This window comes from Dicentrarchus labrax, unplaced genomic scaffold (genome assembly GCF_905237075.1).
Source record: "Dicentrarchus labrax unplaced genomic scaffold, dlabrax2021, whole genome shotgun sequence".
NCBI lineage: Eukaryota > Metazoa > Chordata > Actinopteri > Moronidae > Dicentrarchus > Dicentrarchus labrax.
This window is the reverse complement of record NW_026136712.1, coordinates 13,155,950-13,181,748: the sequence shown is the minus strand read 5'-3', so window position 1 is coordinate 13,181,748 and position 25,799 is coordinate 13,155,950. Positions and strand designations below refer to the sequence as shown.

The 25,799-nt window shown below is 37.6% G+C and overlaps 1 protein-coding gene across 1 annotated transcript in view; it reads left to right on the top strand.

Annotated features, from left to right (window-relative positions):
- The window catches only part of atrnl1b (attractin-like 1b), a 62,536-nt gene extending 36,737 nt beyond the window's left edge, over positions 1–25,799 (top strand). Inside the window, exons 25-29 of the mRNA XM_051418148.1 lie at positions 421–482; positions 5,394–5,472; positions 15,796–15,903; positions 22,260–22,374; positions 23,663–25,799. Of these exons, the coding sequence (XP_051274108.1) occupies positions 421–482; positions 5,394–5,472; positions 15,796–15,903; positions 22,260–22,374; positions 23,663–23,787 (489 nt within the window). The 3' untranslated portion in view covers positions 23,788–25,799. The remainder of the gene's footprint in view (positions 1–420; positions 483–5,393; positions 5,473–15,795; positions 15,904–22,259; positions 22,375–23,662) is intronic.

Sequence of the window (25,799 nt, the reverse complement as noted above, 5' to 3'; positions counted from 1 at the left end):
TTTTGTTTTTGTTTTTTTTACAAGCAAAAGCTTTTACCTCCAGACAATCTTGTCGGTGACCTTTCAGCAGGTCCATTCTGCTCTTAATGCAGACTTGAACTGTCTGCACCACATCTTAACCCCTTCATAATGTCACAGATGAACTGTGAGAGCTCAATGAATGAATGAAATGAAACTTTACTGGGCTGAGTTGTTCCCATTTGGAATTAAATAATTGCTAATAACAGATATTTTTTGTTTTACGAAAAGAGATTTTATATCCAAAGTTCAGGTTTACAGTGACTGTGAAGGTTTCAGAAGCCTCATTTACCATCAGTATGGTGATTTAAACCTATGTTCATATCATGTTGGCTGTAACATTTTGTTATTGTGACCTGGCATTTGTCTGATTTTGTAATGTCTCTTCTTTTTCTCTGACAGATTGCTTTCTCCCAGCACAACAGTATCATGGACCTTGTCCAGTTCTTTGTGACATTTTTCAGGTGAGTGATTTAAATATTTATACAACTTTAAATATACACACTTGGTCACTTGTTCCAAGCGGTTCCAAGTGTTTAACATTATCTAGAATTTGACCCACCACCTCTTAATTTTCCACTCTTGCCTCTTATTGAGTTACTTGAGCCTGTTGGACCAGTCCTGCTAACAATATAAATGCTCCTTGTGTCTTCAAGGTAGTGATTTTTCTTTTTCAAGTGGCAAATGAACCGCCAGTAACTGTTTGAATAGGTGCATAGTGCTGTGCAAGTGCCCTCTAAAGAGAAGGCCCGAGCGATCAAGATATGAGGGCTCTTAATGATTTTTCATCCTGAGAGCTGTGATGGAAATCTTTTCTCATTGAAATAGTTAAAATGAGTCAATTGAGATCTCTCAGTTGCACATCAAAGTCTGAATATATTAAGAGGATGTGAGTATAATTGTAAAATTTATGCTTTAAGTTAGATGTTGGCATTTTTAAAAAAGCTTCAAAAGATCAGCATCGAAGCCCTCTCAAAGGAGTTTCCTCACAAAGCTTTGGTTTCTTTAGTCATGCCTGTCGTGCTGCTTCAAGCGTCTGTAGTCTATAACACAGTGTCACAGGCTAAATATTCAGACTGTGATTAGTGGAATTTAAATGTTTGAAAAATAGACCCTCCCTTTACCATAACTTTTAAAATAATTGTCCAGTGTAACATTTAGGAGTATCTATTGGCAGAAATAAAATATAATACGCATTTTCATTAGTTTATAATAACCTGAAAGTAAGAGTCATTATGTATTTGTTACCTTTTGTTACAAAATATATTCCATTTCTGCCAGTAGATTCTCCTAAATGTTACACACTGAACCCCCAAAGTAAATGATCTTGTGTGCAGTCATTTATAATGCTATCCTGAAAGACCTGCAGTTAGGGAAAGCTGAATTGTCTTCTTAGATTTGGAATAGAGATACATGTCGTGGATAAGTTGGTTTTAATCATTAGATCAGTGTCATTGGTAAGGACAGTTATTTTCATACCTAACACCGATAAGCAATGCTGCAGTTATTGTGTGTGTTATTTTATTTCAAGGTGTGCTACCCAGAGTGGCTGATGGACTAACATATTATCTGTGTAGCTGTCAAGGTGGGAAAAGAAGACAGGCTTTGCCCAAGGCACCTGCCCATCATTGCCCAGTCCACAATAAGTTTCCCGAAAAGCTGTCACATAATCAGTTATCTTCTGCCTCCATCCGATCAAATTACAGTTGAATAGCCAAATTCAGGAATTCTTGGAAGGAAAGGGGAGAAGGACAGAGCGTATTTTATCTAAAATGTGTCTCACAGCTACTTGCATCATTCGCACAGGAAACCATTTAAAATAGGGTCACAGCACGGACACAGGAAAAACAGTTTTTAAAAGTAACAAATGAGTGAACACTTTCCATGTGTCCATTACGCAGCAGCTCATAGCTTTTTCTTGTTTGCCTAGCTAATTTTGTGCATCTTTTCCATTAGTATGCCACATATCTTTTGTTTCTTTTGTTTCTTTCCATTGCTGTGCAGCTTATGCTAATTCTCTCGAGTCTTTCCTGCAGTCTCGTTGTCCAGTTCTCACTGACCCATAAACTCAGGAAAAAGTGAAAGGCCCTGATGCAGTCACAAGCGGTTGCGTGCGTGTGTTTGTGGGAGGTTTGGAGGGGATGAACCTGCGGGAAACATAATCAGCCTGATGACAAAATGTCAAATCACCCCACAGGGTTTCCGGACCTCCTTGTATGAGAGATAGAGGGTGAAGAAATGACGGCATGACTTGGAACAAGCTCTATTTTCTCCTACTCTTGTTTTCTTTTCCTCTTTATTCAAATATCAGCTCACCTTTTTCACAACAAGCCTTTCAGATACCAAGCAATTTTTCCTCATTTCCACATTGCTTTTTTTTTATCTTAGTAACTTCATAAACAATATTTACTAGCACAATACTGCCTATGTTGTAATCTAATTAGAGTGTGATTGTTTTATGCATTCTGATTAGATGCTGTAGAAACTGTCTAATAGGATGCTGTGCTATACTTGCAGTGGAACCCCAGGGTCTGATTTATACTAATTAACAAAATCAGCTTCATTCTAGTCACGTCTGTGTCATCTGTGTGTGTGTGTGTGTGTGTGTGTGTGTGTGTGTGTGCGTGTGTGTATATATATACATGCAAGTGTATGCACATGCACATTAGTGTCACTATTTGTTAACGCCATATGTACAAGTGTGTTATAAGAAACATGCATTTATCACGAAATTCAGTCACATGAACAGTTTTTTATGCACAAGTCTACATACTTTTTGAAGCTTTTTTAATTGTATTAATCACATTAAAATAGTTGAGCTGTCTTGTTATTTAGCATTTAAAAAATGCTTTTTACAGACCTTCTTGGATCATGTTTTCATCATTTTCATCAGCAGCCAGAAAAGCCTGTAGAAAGCAGGTATAGATAGTATTGATAGTTTTCCCTTGTAGTAACTGTATCCTTGTGTTTACAGAAATGAGCATGTAATTAAAAGAAAGCAGTGTTGAGTTCAGTTTCCTTTCTATTAAAGGCCTTAAATTACACATTGTGCGACATGGCTGTGTTCAGAGTGCAAGCCAAAGTGACCCAAATCACATTTATTTTTATGACAGTGTGAACTTGGGCTGCAGGATATGATAAAAAACATCATATTGCAAATATTTGGACAGATATTGCAATATTATCTGTGATTTAGTGTGGGAATTATCATTTTTGCATCACAAATGTAATTTTGTAATTTTCACTGAAAAAGAAAATTGCACATGGCACTCGGCCATATTGTGATTTCGATTATAATTTGATTACTTGTGCAGCCCTAGTGTGAACTGTCTAAATCACATGGAATCTTTTCGATTCTGAATTGGGCTACGTAACATGTGGTCCAAATCAGATTCCGGTCATGTTACTCTAGATTGACATTCTTCATACGGGTCACTATAGGTCCGTGACCTGTTCACACTGGAATCTGATATGGGCCACATTTTAAAAAGCAATGTGAACAGCCAAACAATTGAGCGCTAAGGCTGCCAGTGTGAACGGAACCTATCCCTAAATAAAATGACATAAAACAACAAAATGATGATAATAATTTAAGATTGTTCATGAAATGAATTATCATGCAGGACAGCTTCCCGTCATACTTTCGTTGTGAGCATGTTTGAATGAGTGAAAGTTCGCATCTGCTCTTACTAGATCTACACATCAACCTATCCCATATCCATAAGTACTTGTAAGCAATCTTAAGATAATCTTTATGTAAAGGATTTTTCATTTGTCCGTAAGGAGTTAGAACATGAATGATTGTAGACCTCCTTTTTAAAAACAGCAGAAGGAACAGATTTAAGCTTCTCTACTGTCAAAAATAGTGACGATGAAAGCTTAACATCTGTCTAGGGATTTTTGTCACTTCTGCCACATGAAAATGTCATTGAAGCCCCCACAACACCCCCCCACATTCACTGTTATCTTCAAAGGTGTCTCAGATGGTGAAAATACTTCTAAAAGAATGAAAGGGTTCCCAGCTTGTGCATCTAAAATAAATTCCAATGATGAGATTTTTGAAGCACAGAGTTTCCCATCACTCAACACTTTAATCCCACTTCCCTTCATTTTTTTTTTTTTTGGCTTGGTAGCCTCCGTTTTGAGAAGCTGTATTTTCCAAGTGTTACCACATCCCTCACAGGTGTTTTCAATGTCCTAAAAGATCCTGGCCAATGGATCTATCAGGTGTGGCAGTCAAATTGAAAGCTTGTTCAAGCTTAAATATCTAACAAATTGGCCCTTGAAATCAGAGCTAGTCATGTGTTTCTGGTGAAATGTGCTTATTGGACCAGACTGCCCTTTTTAGAAATGTGGCATGTCCCTGAAGACAAGGGCTCATTGGTCATGTTACAGTATGTGTTTCAAATCCAAATATGATTTGTCTTTGTTCCTGGACATCAGGACCAGGGTCATGTTCCTTTTTAATTCAGTGAGTGGAGAATAATTTGTGGGAAATGATAAAATACTTGTTGACGGAGCAATCGGTTGAATTTATCATCATTTTATCTGACCTTTTTGTTTTGTTGCACACTGTAGGTATCTAAACCATAAAAATATCCCCTTTTTGATACTAACTACCCCACAGAGACCGATGAAGCATCAGCCATTTTCAAAAAACTTGGCTCTTTAGCACATAATAATCTTAACATTCTCATCTGTCACCAGGATAATGAAGTGGAAGCTCTCAATCAGTCATAGTTTTCCATTCCAGTAGCACTTGGACCTTGCTGAATTTCCCTTGACTAATGATTTTACTGCTGGGTTATTAATTGAAGTAATCGGCCAAAATATTCAGCGTACTAGGAAATGAATGTGCCATCTCTTCATATCATCTCCCCTGTTTGGTCTTTTTTTAAGTTTGGAGAAAACTTTGAATATTTAAGTCCACCTATTTTCAGCTAGTAATATTGTAGCTATTTGAATATATGAAGAAAATGTAGTGGAAATACACAAAATTTCAATTATTGGTTGGTTAAAGCCAATCCCGACCTAAAATAAAGGAAGTATGTCATGGTTACATCATACATCAAAACTTTATTGTTTTAAATCCAGTTATATATATTTTTAAATTTGTTGTTTTCTTCTTTCAAGAGAAATTATAATGTAATTGAGAAGCATTTTTACACAATGTGAAGATCAGGATTTTTTCAAGTGGTAACATGAAACTCACCTTGGTTAGCTTCATGTTTATATTATATTATATATCTACTGTTTAATGCGAAAAGTGCTTTAAATATCCAAGAGTTGACTGTTCCCTGTATGCAAAGAATATATTTGTCACAGCTGTTATGAAATGAATTTTGCTTGATATTGTTTCCTCTCTTTCATTCCAGTTGCTTTCTGTCACTACTCCTGGTGGCAGCAGTGGTGTGGAAGATCAAACAGACCTGCTGGGCTTCACGACGGAGAGAAGTAAGTCCATAAAACAGTGTTTACAAACCCATATAGGGCCCACCACGATGGAGCCCCAGTTTTTCTGAAACACAAAGAAATTTGCATTTCAACAGACGAGTATACACAGATCAGAAAAAAAGACCATAAGAGCACAATTAACACCGCATTGTTTTAATAGCATAAAGGAAAGAAAACCTGATAGAATAATCAAAATTACAGTGAATATGTAGTAGTATAGTGTTACACAAAAATGGCCAGAGGAAACATTTACGGTTTCAGTCTTTCAGTTTGAATTTCAAACCATCCTCAGTAGCAGGTAGAGTTGTTGGAAAAAAAGTAGTGCTGTCAGTTTAACACGTTCTTACCAGCGTTAACGCAAACCCATTTTAATGGCGTCAATTTTTTTAAGTCATGGTTTAACTGCACTATAGGCTGAGTCCTAGTTTACCTTACATGTGCACTTTGTAATTTTATTTTGTATCGCCCTGTTTTGATCCCTTGGAAAGGGCTGCTGAAGGGGCTGTTTGTGTGGCAAAGTATTTATTATTTTTATTGATGGACAGTGTCACATTGTGTGAGAGATTATTTGCTCCAAGTGAGAATGTTAGTGTGAAATTGAACACTACAGTATATGCCAATGTTGTTTTAAAAAAAACAACATTTGCACAAAGCAAGCCGATCCACTTTTCCATGTTGATAAGAGCATTAAAATGAGAAAAAATAATGGGACAAAAAGAAATCAAGGGACATTTAGAATAGATAAAAATGTGCGATTAATGGCGAGTTAACTATGACATTAATGCGATTAATCGCGATTAAATATTTTAATCGTTTGACAGCACTAAAAAAAAGGATAAATGATACCAGTGGTTGGTCAGTTTCATCAATTGGGGTTGATGATGTCATAGGCCTAAACCTAGAGATGGAACATCAATACATATGGACACTCAATGCTGTCAGTATTATGTTAACAACTTCACTTCCTTAGATGCATTTAGACCATCATTAAGAAGCTATGTTTCTTGTAATGACAAATGCTTCTTTAAGAGTACGATCTCCCAGCATTTAATTGACTATTCTGTCAGAAATAATTATATAAAAAAGTAGAGATGCTAAATAACATGATACATTATGGATTTAAGTCAAGGGGACTAGTGGAAAAAGTATGAAGGAAATGAGTAGAGATACCGTGAAAGGAAAAGCAGAATAGAATGAAACATTAATATTCAGTGTTGGTATGAAAGTTGGGGTTGAGAAAAGATGGAGATGAAAAGGGGTGAAAGATGAGATGATTGGCAGTAGAGATTAAAAAAAGAGGGTAAGAAAGATACTGTGCCGGAAATTGAGGAAGAGAGCAAATGTATGTAAATTCACCTCACTGCCCTTAACCCACACTGCATTGGGTGGTTGCTGGTTTCTGTACGAGCAACCATCATTTCCATCTCTTCAGAGTGAATCCTATATTCTCCAAGATGCTGTTTGATACTCAATAGCAGGAAGTTTAATTTGGTTCACGTCCAGCCTTATGACCTGCAGTCTACTAATAAAGCTCCCACAATTTATTTCCCCTTTGGGGATGACATTGATAATCATAGGATCTGAATTTTATATCCTCTAATTGATATATGAAAATAAACAAGAATGATAGCTACCGTGACAGCGAATTATGCCTATCCAAAGAATTAAAGTCAATAAAAGTTAATGCAGGCAGATGGGCTCACGTCATTGAAATTCTTCTCACTTTTCCTGTCTGCTCTTGGCATTCCTATCATCTGTTTGTCGCTGCCCTTCAGCTGCCAGATGAAAATAGACAAATGGTTAAATGAAAATCTCCATCTCTTAATTACTGGTGATTGAAAAGTTTTGTCACTGGTAGAACAAAATACTTGCTGGTTTTCAGTCTGTGAGATGGAAATATTTATTTGCAGATGACACGCCAGTTCATATGTATGAATTAATCATTTCCTCTATTAATATCTATATTTGTACTGTATATTTTTATTGCTCTGCTTTAAGTGCTAATTCCGTGGAGTCTGTTAGGGAATCCCTAAGAACCTTACATTCCTCACTGTGCTCATATTCCAGATAGAGATATCTCTCTATTCGGATCTGTCACCGGCTCTTGTTGGCTGCAAAGGTGAACGTATTACAGGTTTGATTGAAACCTGTAGATACAGCCTGAGATCTGACCATCCTAAGATATTAAATTTTGCTAAAATATTTTTCACGTACACATTTAAACACCAAGAGTTTTGCATATCCTATTTAGGATTTATTTCAAAATGTCCCGTATACTAATCAACAATTTTCTAGAACATTTAGATTTTTGGTACATGACATTAAAAACCTGAGAAAAAAACAATGCCTTAAGGTTCCTGTTTTGGCATTTTCTGGTGCCCTACTTTTGAAAAGAAATTGTAAAGAAAAGCTGTGTGTTGGTCACCTTTTCCTGAAAGCTGTAGCAGCCTCGAGGGTGTTCTTCTGTGCTGTTATGCGTACTTGAGCTTTGCAAGTAGTCTTTAACTGCTTCTTGTGTGGCAGCTCTCTTGGCCACATTTCCATAAGGTCAAAACCAGTAGAATCATTTGTAGTGATTATTGTTGAAGTAATTACGGCCTGTTTTATATCCTGTCAGGGTAAATAGGTTTTATGTATGAGATGGGCATCACTTATGTAAATTTTCGTATCTGAAAATGCTTTTTTGGGGCTACAAGGTCAACTAGAAACTACTTTTAATCCTGCACACCTCACACTGCAATCAATGTAAGCTTTTTATGTTGACCCAGGACAGTTGGCTCCTGATACCACCATTTGTACTGATCAAAATATCCCCATTAAGGATCACACCAAAAATAAGCATTTTAGTATGAAAGGGATCCAACAATCCTGTGAACAACCTCCAACTTGGATCCTTTTCTCACTTTTGTTTATTAAGCCCTATTATCAGTGTCTGACAGGTGCAGACATAATCAATCTTTCTCTACAAACTCCCCAGAAAACAAGATCTTCTGTCTGTAGCATTGACTGCTCAAAGGACAATTATACGCAAATCCATCCATGTGTCCTAGAAATAACTCTTTGCTTTGGTGGTTATGTTTTGTTTGTTTTTCTCAAGTGATACTGGACATTTTCTCCATTCTAAAGTGGGCTCAATAAAGTGATCCGAGAGAGATTGCAACGGTGTTATTAAAGTCAATTTCTGATGTGCATCTGTTCAGCCAACCATGGATTTGATCATTTGTAAATTGACACTGTGATTGTTACAGTAGGTCCATAAAATTGTTGACATTACACAATGTCTATAGCAGTGCCTATAATATTCAGTGTTGAAGTGAGTCTCTCTCACTGCATATGTGAAAAAAGCTGTATAAAGTATTCATGGCTCTAAAGGGAGCTGCACAAAATCTGATAAATATCCTCCAGTGATGTCTTTTGAGGCAAAATCAGTTGCGGCTGAAGGGAAAAAAAACTGGGTGTGGAACAGAAGTGAGGTTGCCAGACCTCTGTAGCCCGCTCTTAATCTCTGCTTGAGGCTAATGGCTTTCGGTCATTACTAATGTGAAGTAAAATCATAAGAGTGGAATTTGTGATCACTCACTTGTGATAAGACAGCACCAAGTCTTGTATTATGTTAGATAAACTTATTCGGTTCCACCAATCTTTTCCATTGGTGAACTGATGGCTCTTTACTGAGCATTGTGTCTAGTTAATTTGAAAGGGCTTGTCAACAGCCCGTGCACTTGTCCAAATATGGAGTGGAAGGATTTCAGCTGAACGCCATCTAAAGCTTGCAAGCCCCCATCTGACATAAGGACATGGAATAAACGATTCCTAATGAGGCTTTGAGAGATAGCAGGAACAATAATGAGACACTGATCCAGCCAAGTGGCATATATGGATGTCTGGTACTGATTGAACTTTTGAAAGTTTTTTTTATTGGCTTTCTGGTGTGAAGTCTGTGTTACTACTTTTGGCTTGTGCTAGATCTTGTGCACAAGCAATGTGTTATGAACCAGTTTCTCTAGGTAATTTTGGATTTTTACTAGAAATACATTCGTACATAAACAAAAATTGTCTGTGTGTAATTTTGAAAATTAGCTGTGGATGGAGAATATAATATTAACCACTGACAGCCTCTCAGACACTTAAAGCCATAAAGGTGTAAGTGTGTAATTCCTGGTATTGACTTAATCCTGTAAAGCTGATCTTTAACCGCACTAATGCACTAATTGAATAAGGGCTTTCCTTTTTGTCAGGAGCTGAAAGGACTTGGAAAGGTGCAGCTGTTGCATTTGAATAATTTTAGTTGAGGATATGTGACGAGACTTGGATCCTGAGTGGGGGACAAAGGGATGAAAAGACAACAGCTGTAAATGCCACGGAGGGGGACGAGGGCTGACCTCTTTGAAGCTACCTGTGGGGGGAACAGATGGGAGGGGGCGCTGACATTTCACGAGACTGCAACACGGAGATGTTTTACACACAAACATGTGGCTGTGTCTAATGCAGCTCCTATCGCTTTCACACACTCCTACAAACACACAAAGACACATCCCATACACAGTCGAAAACATATGTACTGACCGTCATGTTGAGAGGTGATGTTTAACTGGCACTCTAAAAGCACTCAAAACTACTATTTAGCAGTGGTTTCCATAAAACTGACCATTATTTGTTATCGTTGTTGTTGTTGTTTTTTTCAGTATATTTCAGCATACCATTTATTAAATCCTCTAAAACTAATTAGCCTCTGTTTATTGAAAGCTATCGTCATCCCATAGAAGTTGGCGTGGCCATGATGCCATGTAATGGCTGTGGGTTGTTACTGATGTCAGCTGTGGACAAGATAGTGATGAATGTAAAGGCCATGAACAAGGGCTATGTTGTATTATCTATAATGGTGTGTCACTGATGTAGTTTAATTCCTATTTAGTTCTATATTTACAAATGGGTTCTGTTATTTATTTTGCATAATAAGCAGTTATAAGATTGATTGCCATGGAATTTGGTACAGACCTTTGTGGTGCCCAGAGGATAAATGTTGGCAATCCGGTGACTTTTACTTTAGCACCACCAACAGGTCAAAAATGTCAGTTTCAATTCAATTCAATTCAATTCAATTCAATTCAATTCAATTCAATTCAATTTGTATAGCGCTAATTCATAACAGAAGTTATCTCAGGACACTTTTCAAATAGAGCAGGTCTAGACCGAACTCTTTATAACATTGACCATGACATTCAACATCTGCTAGATAGATTGCCAAGACATTTATACAGACAGTCATGGCCCAGGTGTTGTATCCTAATGAATAACTTGCTGAACTAACAAAAGACGAAATTTAATGACATCGTGAAGTTAGTGTGGGATCATGGGGAGTTGTTGTCTTCAGCACCATTGCCGTCATTGCAGTCGGCTTCTCGGGGGTTAGGATTTCTTCAGTGTTTATCATTCAGGAGGTTTTTACTGGGTGCCAAATTATCCGGATAGGTGTCCAAAACAATTGTATGCAGTGATTAAGACTGGTAAAAAGTAAAGCAGTTTCACTTAAAAAACAAATTTTCTCAAGACACTGTTTGGCAGGCAAACGACGTCCTAGAGGGCCTGGCTCTGATAACTTTCAATCCAGAAATCTGATGACTAAAATTGTTCAGTTCAAAAACAGTTTTAAAAAGACCAAGAGTTAAAAATCGTATTGTAAAAATGTAGCTTAAAACTGGATTAAAAACCAATTTATGAAGACATGAAATACAACCCAGGAAGTCCAGCTTGAGTAACAGATGCATGAGTTCGAAGGCTCATCAGATTGCAAAACCCTGTATAGTTGTTTATAATACAATTATCATAAACAAACCCATTTGATAAAGAAAGCTCGATTGTCTAATTTGATTTTATGCTTGAATTAACAAAACTGAAAGGAACACATTACTAACCGCACAATTCTCACTTGTCCCTCTGCAGACTTGGCGTAGTCTCACGTTGTGCTTCTTCCCTTGAAGAGCTCAATCAGCACTCATCGATTGCTATAATAAGATTATCCTACTCTTAAGCCCCTGGTCACCTTGATTGTCCCTTGTTCAGTTTAAAGTTTGCACTCTAATAATTTCCTCTAAAGTTACTGATGATGGAGGGTAACTGTGATTAGGAGTTTAACTTAGGTTATACCTTACCCTTGGAAGCTTAGAGGCTGTCCTAGTAATGAATAAAACAGAAATACAGCAAGGTAACATTCAATGGATATTTTATAGTCCTTTTTATATTTTAGAATTTAACCTTTTTACTTTACACAAGCACAATAATGCATATTATTCATATTTTCTAATGAGTTCTTGGTACTTCAGCCCACACAAAACCACTCAGCTACTCCAGCATCATGTCAGTGTGGTATGCAGTGGCTGTCTACTAGACTGGATATCTTCTTTTAGTGATCTTCAGTCCATTAATCACAGTGTGTGTGTGTGTGTGTGTGTGTGTGTGTGTGTGTGTGTGTGTGTGTGTGTGTGTGTGTGTGTGTGTGTGTGTGTGTGTGTGTGTGTGTGTGTGTGTGTGTGTGTGTGTGTGTGTGTGTGTGTGTGTGTGTGTGTGTGTAGATTGTGAAAGCATGCATCAACGTGCAGTGAAGTAGTCAAAAATGGGAAACTGCTACCAGAAGACACATATTTTATTTTATCATTCTTTTTCCTTACTTGTTAGACTGAACACTAAATGGGTATGCAGTTCAATATTTTGTTATGTTTTTATTTACATTATTTGATTCTGCAGGACAGCACCCGTGGGTAGAGCCAGTGATCTTTGAAAAGGACAAAGTGACCTGCTTAGGTGTAGAATATGCTCAGAGGCGGGACGACACTTACCCTTTTATAGAATCAAATGAAGGGAGCAAAATACTGTATTCATAAGACAGATAATTCATACGCTCACTTGCCAAATTAATCAAGTTGCATAGCAATGCACTGCATGTCCACTCTTATCACAACCGTGAATGGCTCCAGCTTGTATTCTCAAGTAAATCAGCCCGTCGTTGCACAGATGTTTTTTGGTTCACTCTAGCCTTTTGTCATTAACTTAGTATTCATTTCTAGAATCTCTCTGGTATTGTACTGGTCCTTTCGTGATTGTATTCCAAGCACATTTTTGAGACATTCCCAGGGTTTGCTTCTGTTCAGTTCTCATGCTTTGTTGCTTTAAATTAATTCTGCAACATGATAAATACCATTACTGCTATCTGACATTTAGGATGAATGTTGCTGGATTTGAAGCGTTTGTGTCGGAAACCATAATAAGCTGTGAGCTGTTTTCTTGTTTTGCAACCACCCCGCCCGGCCCTCAATCCTGCTTTTATCTTTTCGAAAAGGGCAAAATTTGTCATTCTGATCCTTGGTGGCCCCAAAAGTTCAGATCTGTAGGTTTGGTGTTGCTGGTTTGATGTTTGATAGTAGAGATGTACAACAATCTAACATGGGCCCCTCAAAAAGAAAAATCAATCCAGTGATCAATCTCAATTTCATATGGCTGCTGTTGTTGTTTTTTCCTCAGCTTTACCTCCCCTAGGGAATGTTTTTAGAGTAATTCAACAGAGCACTTCACTCCCCAACAGTGAGTCTGTACAACAGTGAAAGCTGTAAATGGTTTAGTGTTTAGTGTGCATCAACGTAAATAATGCATTGTTTATGATACACAGAACATATAAACAGCATTGACCATGTTTCTCATTTTTAACCTTTTTGTATTTTTGTTGCTTTTATCTGATAGACACATTAGACAAAATAGAAAGACAAATATGTTATACAACCTAAGAATATATATGATATGTGGCCCAGGTGAGCCAAAGAACCCCTCCAAAGGATCACTGATGTGTGCTTCCATTTTGACTCTACCTACAGCTACAATAAATACACAGCATTGTGTTATTTTATTAATTCTAATGAATTACATTGTTGATTGTCAGACAGGTTAGATTGTATTTAAAAAGCTTATTACATATCAGCTATATTTGGGAATGTCAGGTTTTGATTTATTGTTTTGTCAGACTGTGTGAGGTCTATTTCTTTTTTTTTTTTATCTCTACAAAAAGCCAGAACCGCCTCTGCAAGTCTTACTAATGAGTCTCTGTTAGCGCCCAAATATCTAATCAAGGTTTTTGACATAGTAATTGAAAAGCACCATTTCCATCACTGTTAATGTTTTCCTGTGTACACTCTCAACAGATCTAGAACAGTGTGGAAAAATGAATACAGTGCTCCGACATACCCCTTTTGTAAACCAGTCATATAGATGGAGTCTTTGATACCCCAAGACGTTGATTCAGATTTGTTTTTTCACTTGTTCATTTGTACAATGCTATCAGCCTCTCCAGACCTCATCTGAATTTTGTCATTTAATAGCCAGACTAATGAATACTTAATTATATTCAGAGTGAGTGAGGTTGGGGGTCTGGACACAAGAATCTCAGGGTTCATTACTACACCAAGGACAAATTTCTATTCATCAACACTCATACAGTTGACCCACACAGTTTTATTAAAGCGTTGATATGAAATAATTGGAAAGCGCTAGAACAGTCTAGTGTGCTTGAAAAATCATAGGTTTTTTCATTAGGTCCTAAAATGAATACTTTTGTTTTTTTTCTTATTTGACCAAGTGAACTTTACTTCATACAATTGTAGCGTTTAATATTATTTTTAGTAAAGCTTCAGTTCTGTTTTCTGAGCAGTTTACTGTTCATTTAGCCCCAAGATCCTTATTTACAGTTGCTACACCTGGGATATTTACCACATGTAAATTTGGTAATTTTGGATCTTTGATTTTAGCAGGTGTCTCATTTCTAGCTGACAACCATCACTTTGTCGGCTAAAATGAAAACTGTCACCACATTCTCTTCATTTTAGGAGCAATAGCTAGCTAGCTTCTTAAACAAATGTTAGCTCCGTGAGTTGAAATCACTGTCTCCAGCTGACATTTTATAGTTTTCTAGCTGACACAATGTAAAACAAGATTTATCTAACTTTTTTTTTTTTTTTAATGTAACCTGTTACCCCACAAAATGTAGTTAGCTAATGAAATACTACCTTGGAAATAACCCTGGGTTACTACTGCAGTGTTAGGTGCTAAGCTAGTTAGCCAATAATGCTAACATTTGCTGCTTACATTTGAGCAGACAAACACTGCTTAATTATTTCCATATAGGGAAATATATATACTATACTTTTAAACTTGTGGTTTTTGTTTTGCAAAGGCTTAAAAATAGACCCTCCAAACTGTGTGAAAAATGTGAATATCATTCTTACCAGAGAGGCGTGTAAGTGTCTAGTTACATTTGCTAAGCTATGGTTGGACAGTAGCTGTTTAGGGGAGAGACATCAATCAGTCTATTAGTGTTACTTTTGTTTGAACTTGTTTGTATGTTCGTGTATACGTAGACCCATATTTATTGAAGTTCAGAGAAGTGCAAAGGAAGGGCAGGTTATGAGGCCAATCATCACGACCGCTTGATGTGCTTAGTAATCTGAAATACAATTAGATCTTAATGCAGCACACTTAAGCTCATCACAAATCCAATACCAATCAGTGATGTCCTTGGTACTAAAATGGTGGCCTGTTTCGATATTGATCAGACACTGCGTTGCTGATGAAAGTGTGGCGCTAGTTGTTTTACAATATTGATTAGAGGGGAACAAGAGAAGCTATTTTCTGTTTGGTTCAAGCTCCAGAAATGGCGTCCCTCTTGGGCAGTAACCTAAACACAGTATTTCTGTGCAGAACCTTTAAAGGGAATCGTTTTGATGAACTGTATGTGAAAAATAAATTACAATAAATATTACGTTGCAGGCTTGATGGTTCAGGTTTGAATGTTAATAAAAAATTAAATAGAAGTATTATTATTGTCTAAGTTGAAGTCTATTCCTAGTACAACATCTGAAAACCTCAAATAAAGTTGGAGCTCAGTGAGTAATGTGGGGTACAAAATAATTTAGCATGTGATAATATTCATGTTGATTTTTAATTCATTTTGGCACCCAGAACTCACACAGCAGTACACTGTAATTAAGTCTATTTTGTTATATTACATTATTTTTTCCAGTTTGTTGAGAAAATCTACATATTTCTAGGAATAATGAGTTTATTTTAAAAAATTTAATTACATTTAATAAATCACTGTCTTTAAATTGCTATGTTTTTATGCATTCCTGGGATAGCTCTGGATGACAGTGACTATCTTTAAATTTAAATCGTCTTATTAATATCACATGTAAATGTATACTATGTATGTATTCATGTATTATTATTATTACATTATTATTCTATGTTTTGCTCATCTGTCATCTGTGTTTGATATTACAGCAACTGATGAGAGAGCGTCAGCAGATGGCCAGTCGTCCATTTGCATCAGTTGCTGTTGCACTGGATGCCAGGGGAAAACAAACAGAACCGTTGCAGCCTATGGTTGATGTGAGTCCTGCTTAATTGTTTATAAACACACACACACGTATGCCCATACAATATATGCAATTGAAAGGAGTTGCAGTGTAACTACAACTTTATTCCTGTACAATCTCGGATGAGCAGTAAGTGCTTCTACTGACATGTAGAATATCAGTTTTTTAAGTCCTTAATAATTAGCCCTTATTGTGCTGTACTCAACCAGCTCCTGCCCTCTACTCGCAATATGTCAGCCTTTCATCTACTCCTCACATCAATAAGAAATCTGCCAGTGATGGTCCTTTCTTCCCACATTCTTCTTCTTTATATGAATTGTCCTCCGCAATCAGGGCGACAGACTTGCAATCAGTGTTTAAAAAAGATCATTTATGTGAAGCGATTTCATGATGCCAAGATTTTATAAGTTCTGTATAGATTTTTCAAAAGGCTTTTTTTAATGGTTGTTTTAATCCTCTTTCAAAGAAAGGTGGTCAATATGTTGAAAAGCATCACTGAATTGGAAAGGGATTGCTCTGATGGTAAAACGGTGACATCAAGATGGTTTTTGGAAAATTGTATTATGGTTCTTACTTGTCATTTAGCCTAAATCGTCCTTTTGGGTTGTTCACTGGTAATTGCACTTGATTTTGCATTTTGATCAATTTATCATCATTCAGCACATCTGAAATTTTCTTTCCTGTCCAGTTGCTACCTCTTTATTCCAATGACTTGAATACCTCCCATATATATAGAAAGTAGAGGAGAAGTCTTGCACTAAGCACAACCTAGGACTCAGATGCCACATGAGATAAAAGTGTAACTTAAAGCAATATGGGAAGCTACATCCACAAATTGACATTGGAGGACCAACAGGGTTTCCTAAGCGAGGGCCAGATCTGTGTCACCTGCCTCTGAGAGAAATAAAATCACTGTGGCAACCAGCAAAGAGGCACTACATTAGCTATTAGTTCAGTGCTGAGTGGTACTCACCGTGCATTATGGTATTGTGAAGGGCAATGTAAAGAACAAAAGAGGAGAAAAACAATGCTTCTTAGCTCTCTGAGTGCACTTTATTGTTGCCCGTTTAAAGCAGTGAGGTGCAATCTGAATCTGAATAGTGTTGAAAACCACTGCTTTACATTGATTTAAGTAAAATGTTAACTGCATACTTGTCAGTGGGACTTGTGTGCCTGTCTTTTATTTAATAATTTATTCCGGTCCTCCCTTTCCTGCACAAATATCTTTTGTTATAGAGCGCATTAAGGTAGAGACTTTGCATCCACTGCAGAGTATTGCTGTAAACAATGTCCCAAGCTGTTTTGAAAATGATAACTGAAAAAAAAAAAAAACCACCCACATCCTCAGTCTTCTGTTTCTCGACCCTTTCAAGATGCTGAATGAACCTGTGAATGCTTTACTTTTAGTTTCACTTAGATGTCCATACAGCTTTTAAAGAAGTTACTATAAAAGTGTTGTTGCAGGGAAAAACCTGAGAACTTTGTTGTTCAAGTCTGTTCTAAATTTATTTCACAGAAATTTGGATCACAAATTTATATGCTGAATTTTTCATTGGCATCCACCAAAGCATATGGTAAATGGTAAATTAGGCACACAAGGGTACAAACAAGTTATGTTCCTGCCCAAAACAAAAATATATTGCTTAAATGAATTTTGACAATAAACATAAATGACAAGGATCTTAATTGTAATGAATTCATTTCCTTTCCAGAAGTAGTACATAAATGGTCTCAAACATTCAACAATGTATAAGAGCAGCACAGCCTTACTGTTTGAGGAGATGTTGTGATATAGTTCTACATATGAAAGCACATTATGACACCCAAGTAGCCTTTGCCAGCTTTATAAATACATCACCATTTTGGACTCTTTCCATGAGAAAAATCTAATCTGCTTGTTTTAAAATGTGCAAATGCATGTGTTGGACCACATATAGCCCCATCACGTGCCTTGGCACTAGCTGAAGGTGAACCATATGAAACAAGCCTAATTCTCTTTTTATAAAGGTTAATTGGTCAACATCTGCCACCACTTAGCTATTGGAAATATTTGTTGATGTCAAAGAGGACACTGATGCTATGCTGCTTTCCTATTTGTTTCCTACCAGCTCTGTTTGTACTTAAAACTCAGACGCACTCATTCGCCGATTTAATGCAACACAAATTGTGTAGCTAATGTAGACATATATACGGGCGCATAATGCGAGAAGTACATGCAGTACAGGTTTGCATACAGAGTTCTGTTTGGAGTCAGTATCATAACCACACTAATACCTGGCGCAGCTTGTAGAGGAGAGAAGACACAGAAGGGCTGCAGCACTAGAATGACCCTTCACACCCATTCCAACACATGAAAACATTTAAAACCTTATTCTTTGAGTGTACTGTCAGCACGGATCTCGCTGCATTAGTTAGTACCGGCTCTCTGTCACTAAATCTTTGCAGACCCTCCAGCTGGTCTGAGAGAAAATGAAAACAGCCTTTGTGCCCATTTCCTCCATTTTTGGTCAGTTTAAACCCCAAGAGAGCGACATTGCTTTTAGTGACCAAGATGTCAGCAGCTGTTGGATAGAGAGCCAATCGGGCCCAAAACACTGCAGACCTAGGCCTCGATGTCACAGATGTCTCTATTCACTATGGCCGGCATTCAACATATGGAACCACTAACGGACAGCTAGTGTGATGGATGACACCTGTCAGCAGAGGGAAGGAAAGCAGATACTGTGTGTGTGTGTGTGTGTGTGTGTGCGTGTGCGTGTTTGAATGCGTGTGTGTTAATGTAGTTGGATGGTTATGAATGACCATAATACAGTCCCCGCGGCTTCATTAATACATCGTAGAAATGCAGGCTGTGTAAATCTTCTTTGGAAGATAGGCACAGCAATTTTAAATGCCTTGATAGAAAATGTAACCCTATGATTGAAGTGGAATGAAATGATACATTAATGTTTTTATTTCCCCCTGCGTTGTAGAAATACTTCAGTTATCCTAGATTAATATAAGCATTTCACAGAATACGAGAGAGAGTGCTGCCTTTCACACAAACCAAAATGTGTTTTTGTTTATTTCTTTAATGGCAAAAATCACAGCATTTGATTGAGTATAATGTGGAATTGCATTATCTTATAGTTATCCTACAGTAATTTAATTGAATGACAGCATTGCAAGAATACATTACTTACCTTTAAGTTAGTAGTAATGATACCTCTATTTATAATACTACCAACATTTATATTGGCGCTAACACTAGTGATTTTATAAACTTTATGTCTAATGTGTAAATTAAGAAATATGTCCAGAATAGGGAGTAATGCACAGTTAATAGAACAATCAAACCTGAGGTGATGGTGGTATTACTGTATATTTAATATGTACAGGATATATACAGGAGTGGCAGAGCAGACAGGATGTGTACTACACACAAACTACAGCTGGGGCTTATTCCACTATGTCGCAGTATTTAATCATTACCTTGCAATGATTAATATAAAGATTGAGACAGTATTTCTATATGTGCCACACTCTGTGTTACTAAGTTATTTGGAACAGCTGTAATGATGTTTCACCCAGTGGTCCGTGGAAGTAAAGCTCACAGTTGAATCCGCTTTAATCAAAAAAATCAGCATAGGTTAAACTCGCTTTCTTGCATGAATGTGACTTATATAGCTGTTCATTAGCTGAATCACTTGAATGGGCATGAAATGGCTGGCAGTTTAATTGCCCTTGTATGTCAGCAGTAGATGTAATGTCTGCCTCTCAATCATTAATGTACCTGAAAAGATGCATGAGAATATTGTGAACTGATCATGTGGCCTAATTGGATTGAGTCTCCAACCTGCCTGCAATACAGAAACATGTATGACCCTTGTGTTTGAAATTACATTTTAGCCTCTTTGTCATTGCTTTCACATAGTGGCTATGAACGAGTCTTTTAGTGCATTAAATATAGAATTATTGTACGTTCGGGACAACTAGACTTGATGTGCAGTCTTACTTGAGGCCCCCTGGACTAATAAATGTACCGAGTCGATCCAGGGTTGCATGTAAATTAGTTTTAAAGCTAAGTACTTAAATGCAACATGTAATGAAAGGGTAGATGTTTTAAATGTAAAAACTGAATACATGTTGGGCTTCCTAGAACAGTTTAATAACTCATTGACAATTAGAGTTTGTGTCTGTCACATTCAATGTACTTTATATTTTAAATCTGGTCTACACTTCCATTTTTTTTATTTCTTCACCTTTGTCCTGCTCTCCATTCTCCTCACCTTTCTGTTCCTCTGTGTTAGTTCCAGCTGATTAGTAGTACAGGCAAAATGGAAAACAACCTGAGCCAATGCCGACAGCATTCATAACCTCAGCAAATGATTAGATTTTTTCCAAGAGGGCTCTCCTTTGATGAAGGACAAATCCAGTACTTCTCAGAATCAACATTCAACATCATGTTTGTTAAGGTTCGCCTTGTTTGTACACTAAAAGGCTTCACAGATATTTCACTACAGAGCTAGTTCATTGTTAAGCTAGCTAATCATTAGTTTCACTTCCGATTCGCTCCTGTATCTGAACAAATTTAAGAATAATGTGCAGTACAGTGTGTCCTAAAATATCTTCCATTCACACCTTTTCCCTCTTTTTTTATTTTAAGCTAAAATCCCCAAGTAAGTAAAAGTAACCTCTGAGAAAATTAAAGATCCCAAACCGGCTTTGAACAAGCTTATGGCTAGTTTTATTCGTTTGCATGACAAACACGGTAAAACGATAACTGATGCATGCATTATATAATGTACAATAGCCAAACATTGACTTTGGAAGGATTTGGCTGAAAAATGTTGTGCTAACTAGCTATCACTAGCAGCTATGCTATTAGGGTAAAGAAATCTTAACCACAACAAATTATACATTATTATGTTCCTGGCCATATTTCTTTCTTTTGGTGCCAGTTGTTTCTTTAAGTGGATTTTTCCAAATATTTGACATTTCTTATTTGCTTAAAACAGCTGTTCTTTCCAGTCCAGTAGACCGCAGCTTCCCTCCTGAATGTTGCAGGTTGTTGTTACTCATGTTCAGCTCTCTCTGGCTCGAGGACTGTGAGCTGAGAATTGAGGACAGAGCTTTGACAACATTGCTCTTAATACGATTGAAAGGTTGAAAGTATGTTCATCCATACTGTCCATATTATGAGGTTCATTATTATGCTTATTATTCTGTTATGCGGCCATCAATGTCACTGAGTAAGAAGCATACACTAGTTGTGAACTATGGCATTTGAAATGGCAAACTTAATTGGAAGTTGCATGGGGTATTACACTGCATGCTTCATAGGAAACAAGATCGCACTTACTTTTGAACAAAGGACTCCACATTGCAAAGTGTGGTTGGAATGGTACTTATGCATAAATTAACCTCAGTTTTATGTTTGGTATTTTCTTTTCACTTTACAGTTGAATCAAATCTACATTTAACTCACTGCATCATTTATACTTACACACTATATCAAGGCTTTTAGAGTCGATGTGCATTCAAACATGCACAAATTAGCATCAGTGTTTTGTTATTTGCTCTTTGCACGGGGTGGAATATACACATGAGTGTATCCTTCTCCTGATTCTCTCATGTTTGAATATATGTGCTTGTGCATCCCTGGTTTTCTACAATTTTGCCTCTGCTCACTCTCTCATCTCCCATTTTAAATTCAGCCAGACACTGAGAAAAAAAAGTCAATTCCATTCAGACATGTTATTATTCCCCAATTTCTATCCCTTCATCCAAAACATGCTGTGAAACCCTTGACATTCATTATCAGGATGACATGTTTTTCACGCTTGAGACAAGCAGTTTTGGCCATTAACTCAGAGGGTAGGTCATTGCCTCGACACGTGGACTGTCTGACAGGGACACACACACAAGTGTTGTTGTTGTTGTGTGACCAATCAAACCATTTGTCTTAGGAAGAGAGTGTCTGGTCTTAAATGCAGCAACTACAGCAGCCTAATACCAGTGACTGTTGGTCCCGAAAAAGAAAAAAATTCAACAGCACATGTGCCATTGCAGAAAACAGCTGTCAAGATTTTCCAAGTGTTAGTGTCACACCACTTTGATGTACGCTTGGTCGGTAGAGCAAGTATGCCAACCACAAGAGGCAGGTCGTCAGTGAAGTGTTTTTATCATCCATACTGTCTATCTGTCACACCTGATCACAAATTACTGTTATCGGTGTTGTCTGTGCAGGATAAAGGATACCTTTTGTAGTTTTTAATGTAAAATCCAAATAAACCATTGAACATCTTCAGTTCTTGGGAGTCTTTCTTTCAAAGTCATCCTGAAATTGCGTTAAAAAAAATCTTTTTTTCTTTTCCTGCTGCTTCCCAGGGTGCACCTAAACCCGTTGCGATGGAGCCGTGTTCAGGAGGCAAAGCTGCTGTGTTGACCGTCCTCGTGCGTCTGCCCTCTGGGCCCTCAGGCTTACCTCCACCAGGACAGTCAGGTAAAACACACACACACACACACACACACACACACACACACACACACACACACACACACACACACACAACAAAAAAACACACACACACCACCACCACCACCACCACCCCTTATTCCATTAAAATGTATCAACTTTGCTGTGTGTGCGGTGAGTGCCTCAAGACCATATTTATCAGCCAGACTTCACATGGGAATTTGTTACTTGCGTTTTGGGTGAATTACCTTCTTAAATCCATTAGCAGAATTAGCAAAAAAGGTTACTTTTATGGAAAACATATGCTATATTTCCTTGATATTGAATATTAAAATTCAAGTGATTTCTGTTTTCAGGCTCGGTTGCACCTGCTCAGCTGACAATGCCAACGGCGTCTAAATTAATTACTTCAGTAAATATAATTCTAATGCTCAGTCGATGACATTTCACTGCAGACCAACAATTAGCACAACGTTCCAACTCTGCCACCTTCTCGCATCCTCATGATCAGTGACTTTATAACGAAACTTTATAAACCTTTCCCTCAGCCTAGATTGTCAATGTGTTTTACCAGACACATGTTTAGCATGGTTGAGTCTGTGTATATTTTTTGTACTATCAGAGTGAGCAGGGCACAAAGAAATGCACTCTTTTTATATATTTTTTTATTTAACTGTTTTAAGAAAGCAGGTCCATGGTTAAAAAGATTCAACATCAAAAACAGCCATTAAAGATACACCGAATACATACCCCATACAGACCACATTACATCGAAATACATCATTACCAGCATTTGCATCACAATGAAATAAAACAACTCTTTTATCCTCCTAATTCCTGAAGTTGCCACCAAAAATGTGGCTCCAATCCCCACCATAGACTGCATAATAAAAAATAGTCTCTGTGACGTCACCCATAGATTTCTGAAGAGCCGTTGTAAAGCTCAACCTGTTACTAAAAACAGCCATGACCTTTATTATGCATCATTTTAAGCCTTAATGTAGTTCTAAATGGGCGTGTTATATAAAAATTCACACAGTTGTCATAAACGGGAAATTGGGTATAGAGATCAAAACTGTTTTTTGTACCATACTGGAAACAATTCTGATGTAAGGTTGGGCATTTTAATATGGGTCCATATGGAGATTGACTCACTTCTGTAGCCAGCCTCAAGTGGCCGTTAGAGGAACTGCAGTTTTAGCCACAGATTAGTTAAAAAAGAAAAGTTGCTCTTAGAAGCTGGAAATATTGTACATAAACAACACACATGTTTTTCACCACCTTCACATCTTTCTTGCTTTTTTCCCTCCTTTAGGACTCATCGTTGCCAGCGCACTGATAGACATTTCACAACAGAAACCAACAGATTTTAAGGACAAGTCCCAGGCTTCAAAAAACCGAAAAGCCCTTCCTCCAGCACACCAAGGCACCTGCGTTTGAGTTTCAACCTGTCAATCCATTGGGTCCCTTTTTATACCATCTGAGGTCACATTGTTCCAACATGCCGCAGGTCCCGGTTGGAGGCCTTTTCAGAGACAAGACATGGCTACATGTAGAAGATTCTATTCGGCTGCTACCACTCAAGTTTTCACTGAAACTTGCCAAGTCCCGAGAGCACAACCCTTCTTACCTTTCTTTCCCAAATGCTCTGCTCTGCACTGCTCTGCTCTGCAAGTCTTCTGGTCAGATGATCAGGGAACGATTTCACCTCCATCTGCCGCGCCCACCAAATCTCTTCCCTTCAGCTTGGGCAGTCGTCATGGCAAAACCTGTGCTAAGAGGGGAACCTGCCTGATCGCTGGCCGCAGTGACATCAGAGACAGATTCTGAGGATCTGAACCGAAGCTTCAGTCGAAAATATGTTGTGACATCTCCATTGTCCATTTGCTCAGCGTGAGGAAAGGAAATGTGTCTGCACATTGGGTTATATCAAAGTTTAACTGATTTCCCTCGCACCATGTTGGAAGTACAACAGATGGTTTAAAAAAAAAAAAAAAGTCTGGTAGATAACCAGTCCATGCTGCCTATGGGGTTTTTGTTTGTTTGTGTCTTTTTGCTTGCCAACAAGTGGTATTCTAAGGTGCTAAAGCATTTAGTTCCTATGACTAGCCTGACTCTTTACTCAGCCTTCGCTCTATGAACTGAATTCATTCTGCCTTTTTGTGGGGAAAAGCTATGCGCTAAGCCATGACTCTTTTAACCCCCCCCGATAGTGTTTTGACATCTAGAGTATTACACTACATTTGCCAATTAGCATTATTGATCTGTTTTAGCATTTACTGTACATATGTATCATCCACCCAGCTGAAGCTAAAGTCTGTATTTTCTGTGGAGTACATATAAAAAGGCTGCAGAGACTGCAATCACTACCAGCAGCATGTGGATGAAGAGGAGGAGGCACGAACAAATCATCAAGTCATCGAACTAAAGCATGGAGAACTCCCAAACTTTGGAAAAAGATGCATTTTATTAGCAAACTGGAAGTTTCCTTGGTTACAAAAAGTTTTGTTTTCAGCGTGTTCACTGTTAAAGAAGTTACGAAGTTCTGGTCAATTCTTTACTGCAGTTTGTTATTGTATCATTTTGCTGTGCAACTTGGACACTGGGGGTTTGGAACTTGTCCTTGGATTGGTGTGGTGGGTGGATGCCATGAGAAAAAGACGTCTGCATAATAAAATTAGACCAGGGACATCGTGCTCCTCTGGCTGTTTACTAGTTTGTTTTGTACGTTTTTTTAAAGAGTCCTCTGAAGCTACGACTTTATTTCCATCTTTGAGTACAAGGAGTTACTTTACCTTTTTATAATGCCTTGGCTTTCCATGAACTCCTAAGGAGGGGGGGGCATGTTGATCTGCAGAATTTTAAAAAGCTGTCGACCATTTGTAGCCCCGAGTCCACCCTGAGCTGTACAGTGTCTTGTTGGAACAAATGTGAGTCTTTGTCACTCTTATCTCTTGAGATTTCATGTGTTTGTCAGGTTTTTATGACAGAATGGACAAGAGATTATCATTTATTTTAAGCCTTGTCACCTGTTACTATTATATCTATGATAAATTGTAAGTCTTTTGCTACACTTGTGAAAAGAGCATTTCTGTTAATATTTTGTTTTGATATTTAACAGATTCCTGTGTAATAGCGCATTTAACTTGATTTTATTGCTGACTTAAATCAGTTGACGTAACGTCAACCCCTTTTTGAATTGTGCATCTTTAAGGACTGTACGGGCATTGTCTTTTTGTTGCGAAGTAGTCATTTTGATGCATTTCATAAGGATAGTATGCCAGCTAATGTGTTTTTATTTTGTGTTTGTAGAGTAATCCTATAACAGTGTCATTACACAGGAATCAGGGTCTCACTGTACCGTGAAAAAAAAAAAAACTGCATATCAGTAATCTTCAGTGTATTTTAAAGATGGACAACATGCCAGAAAATAAAAAAAAACAGACCTGAAA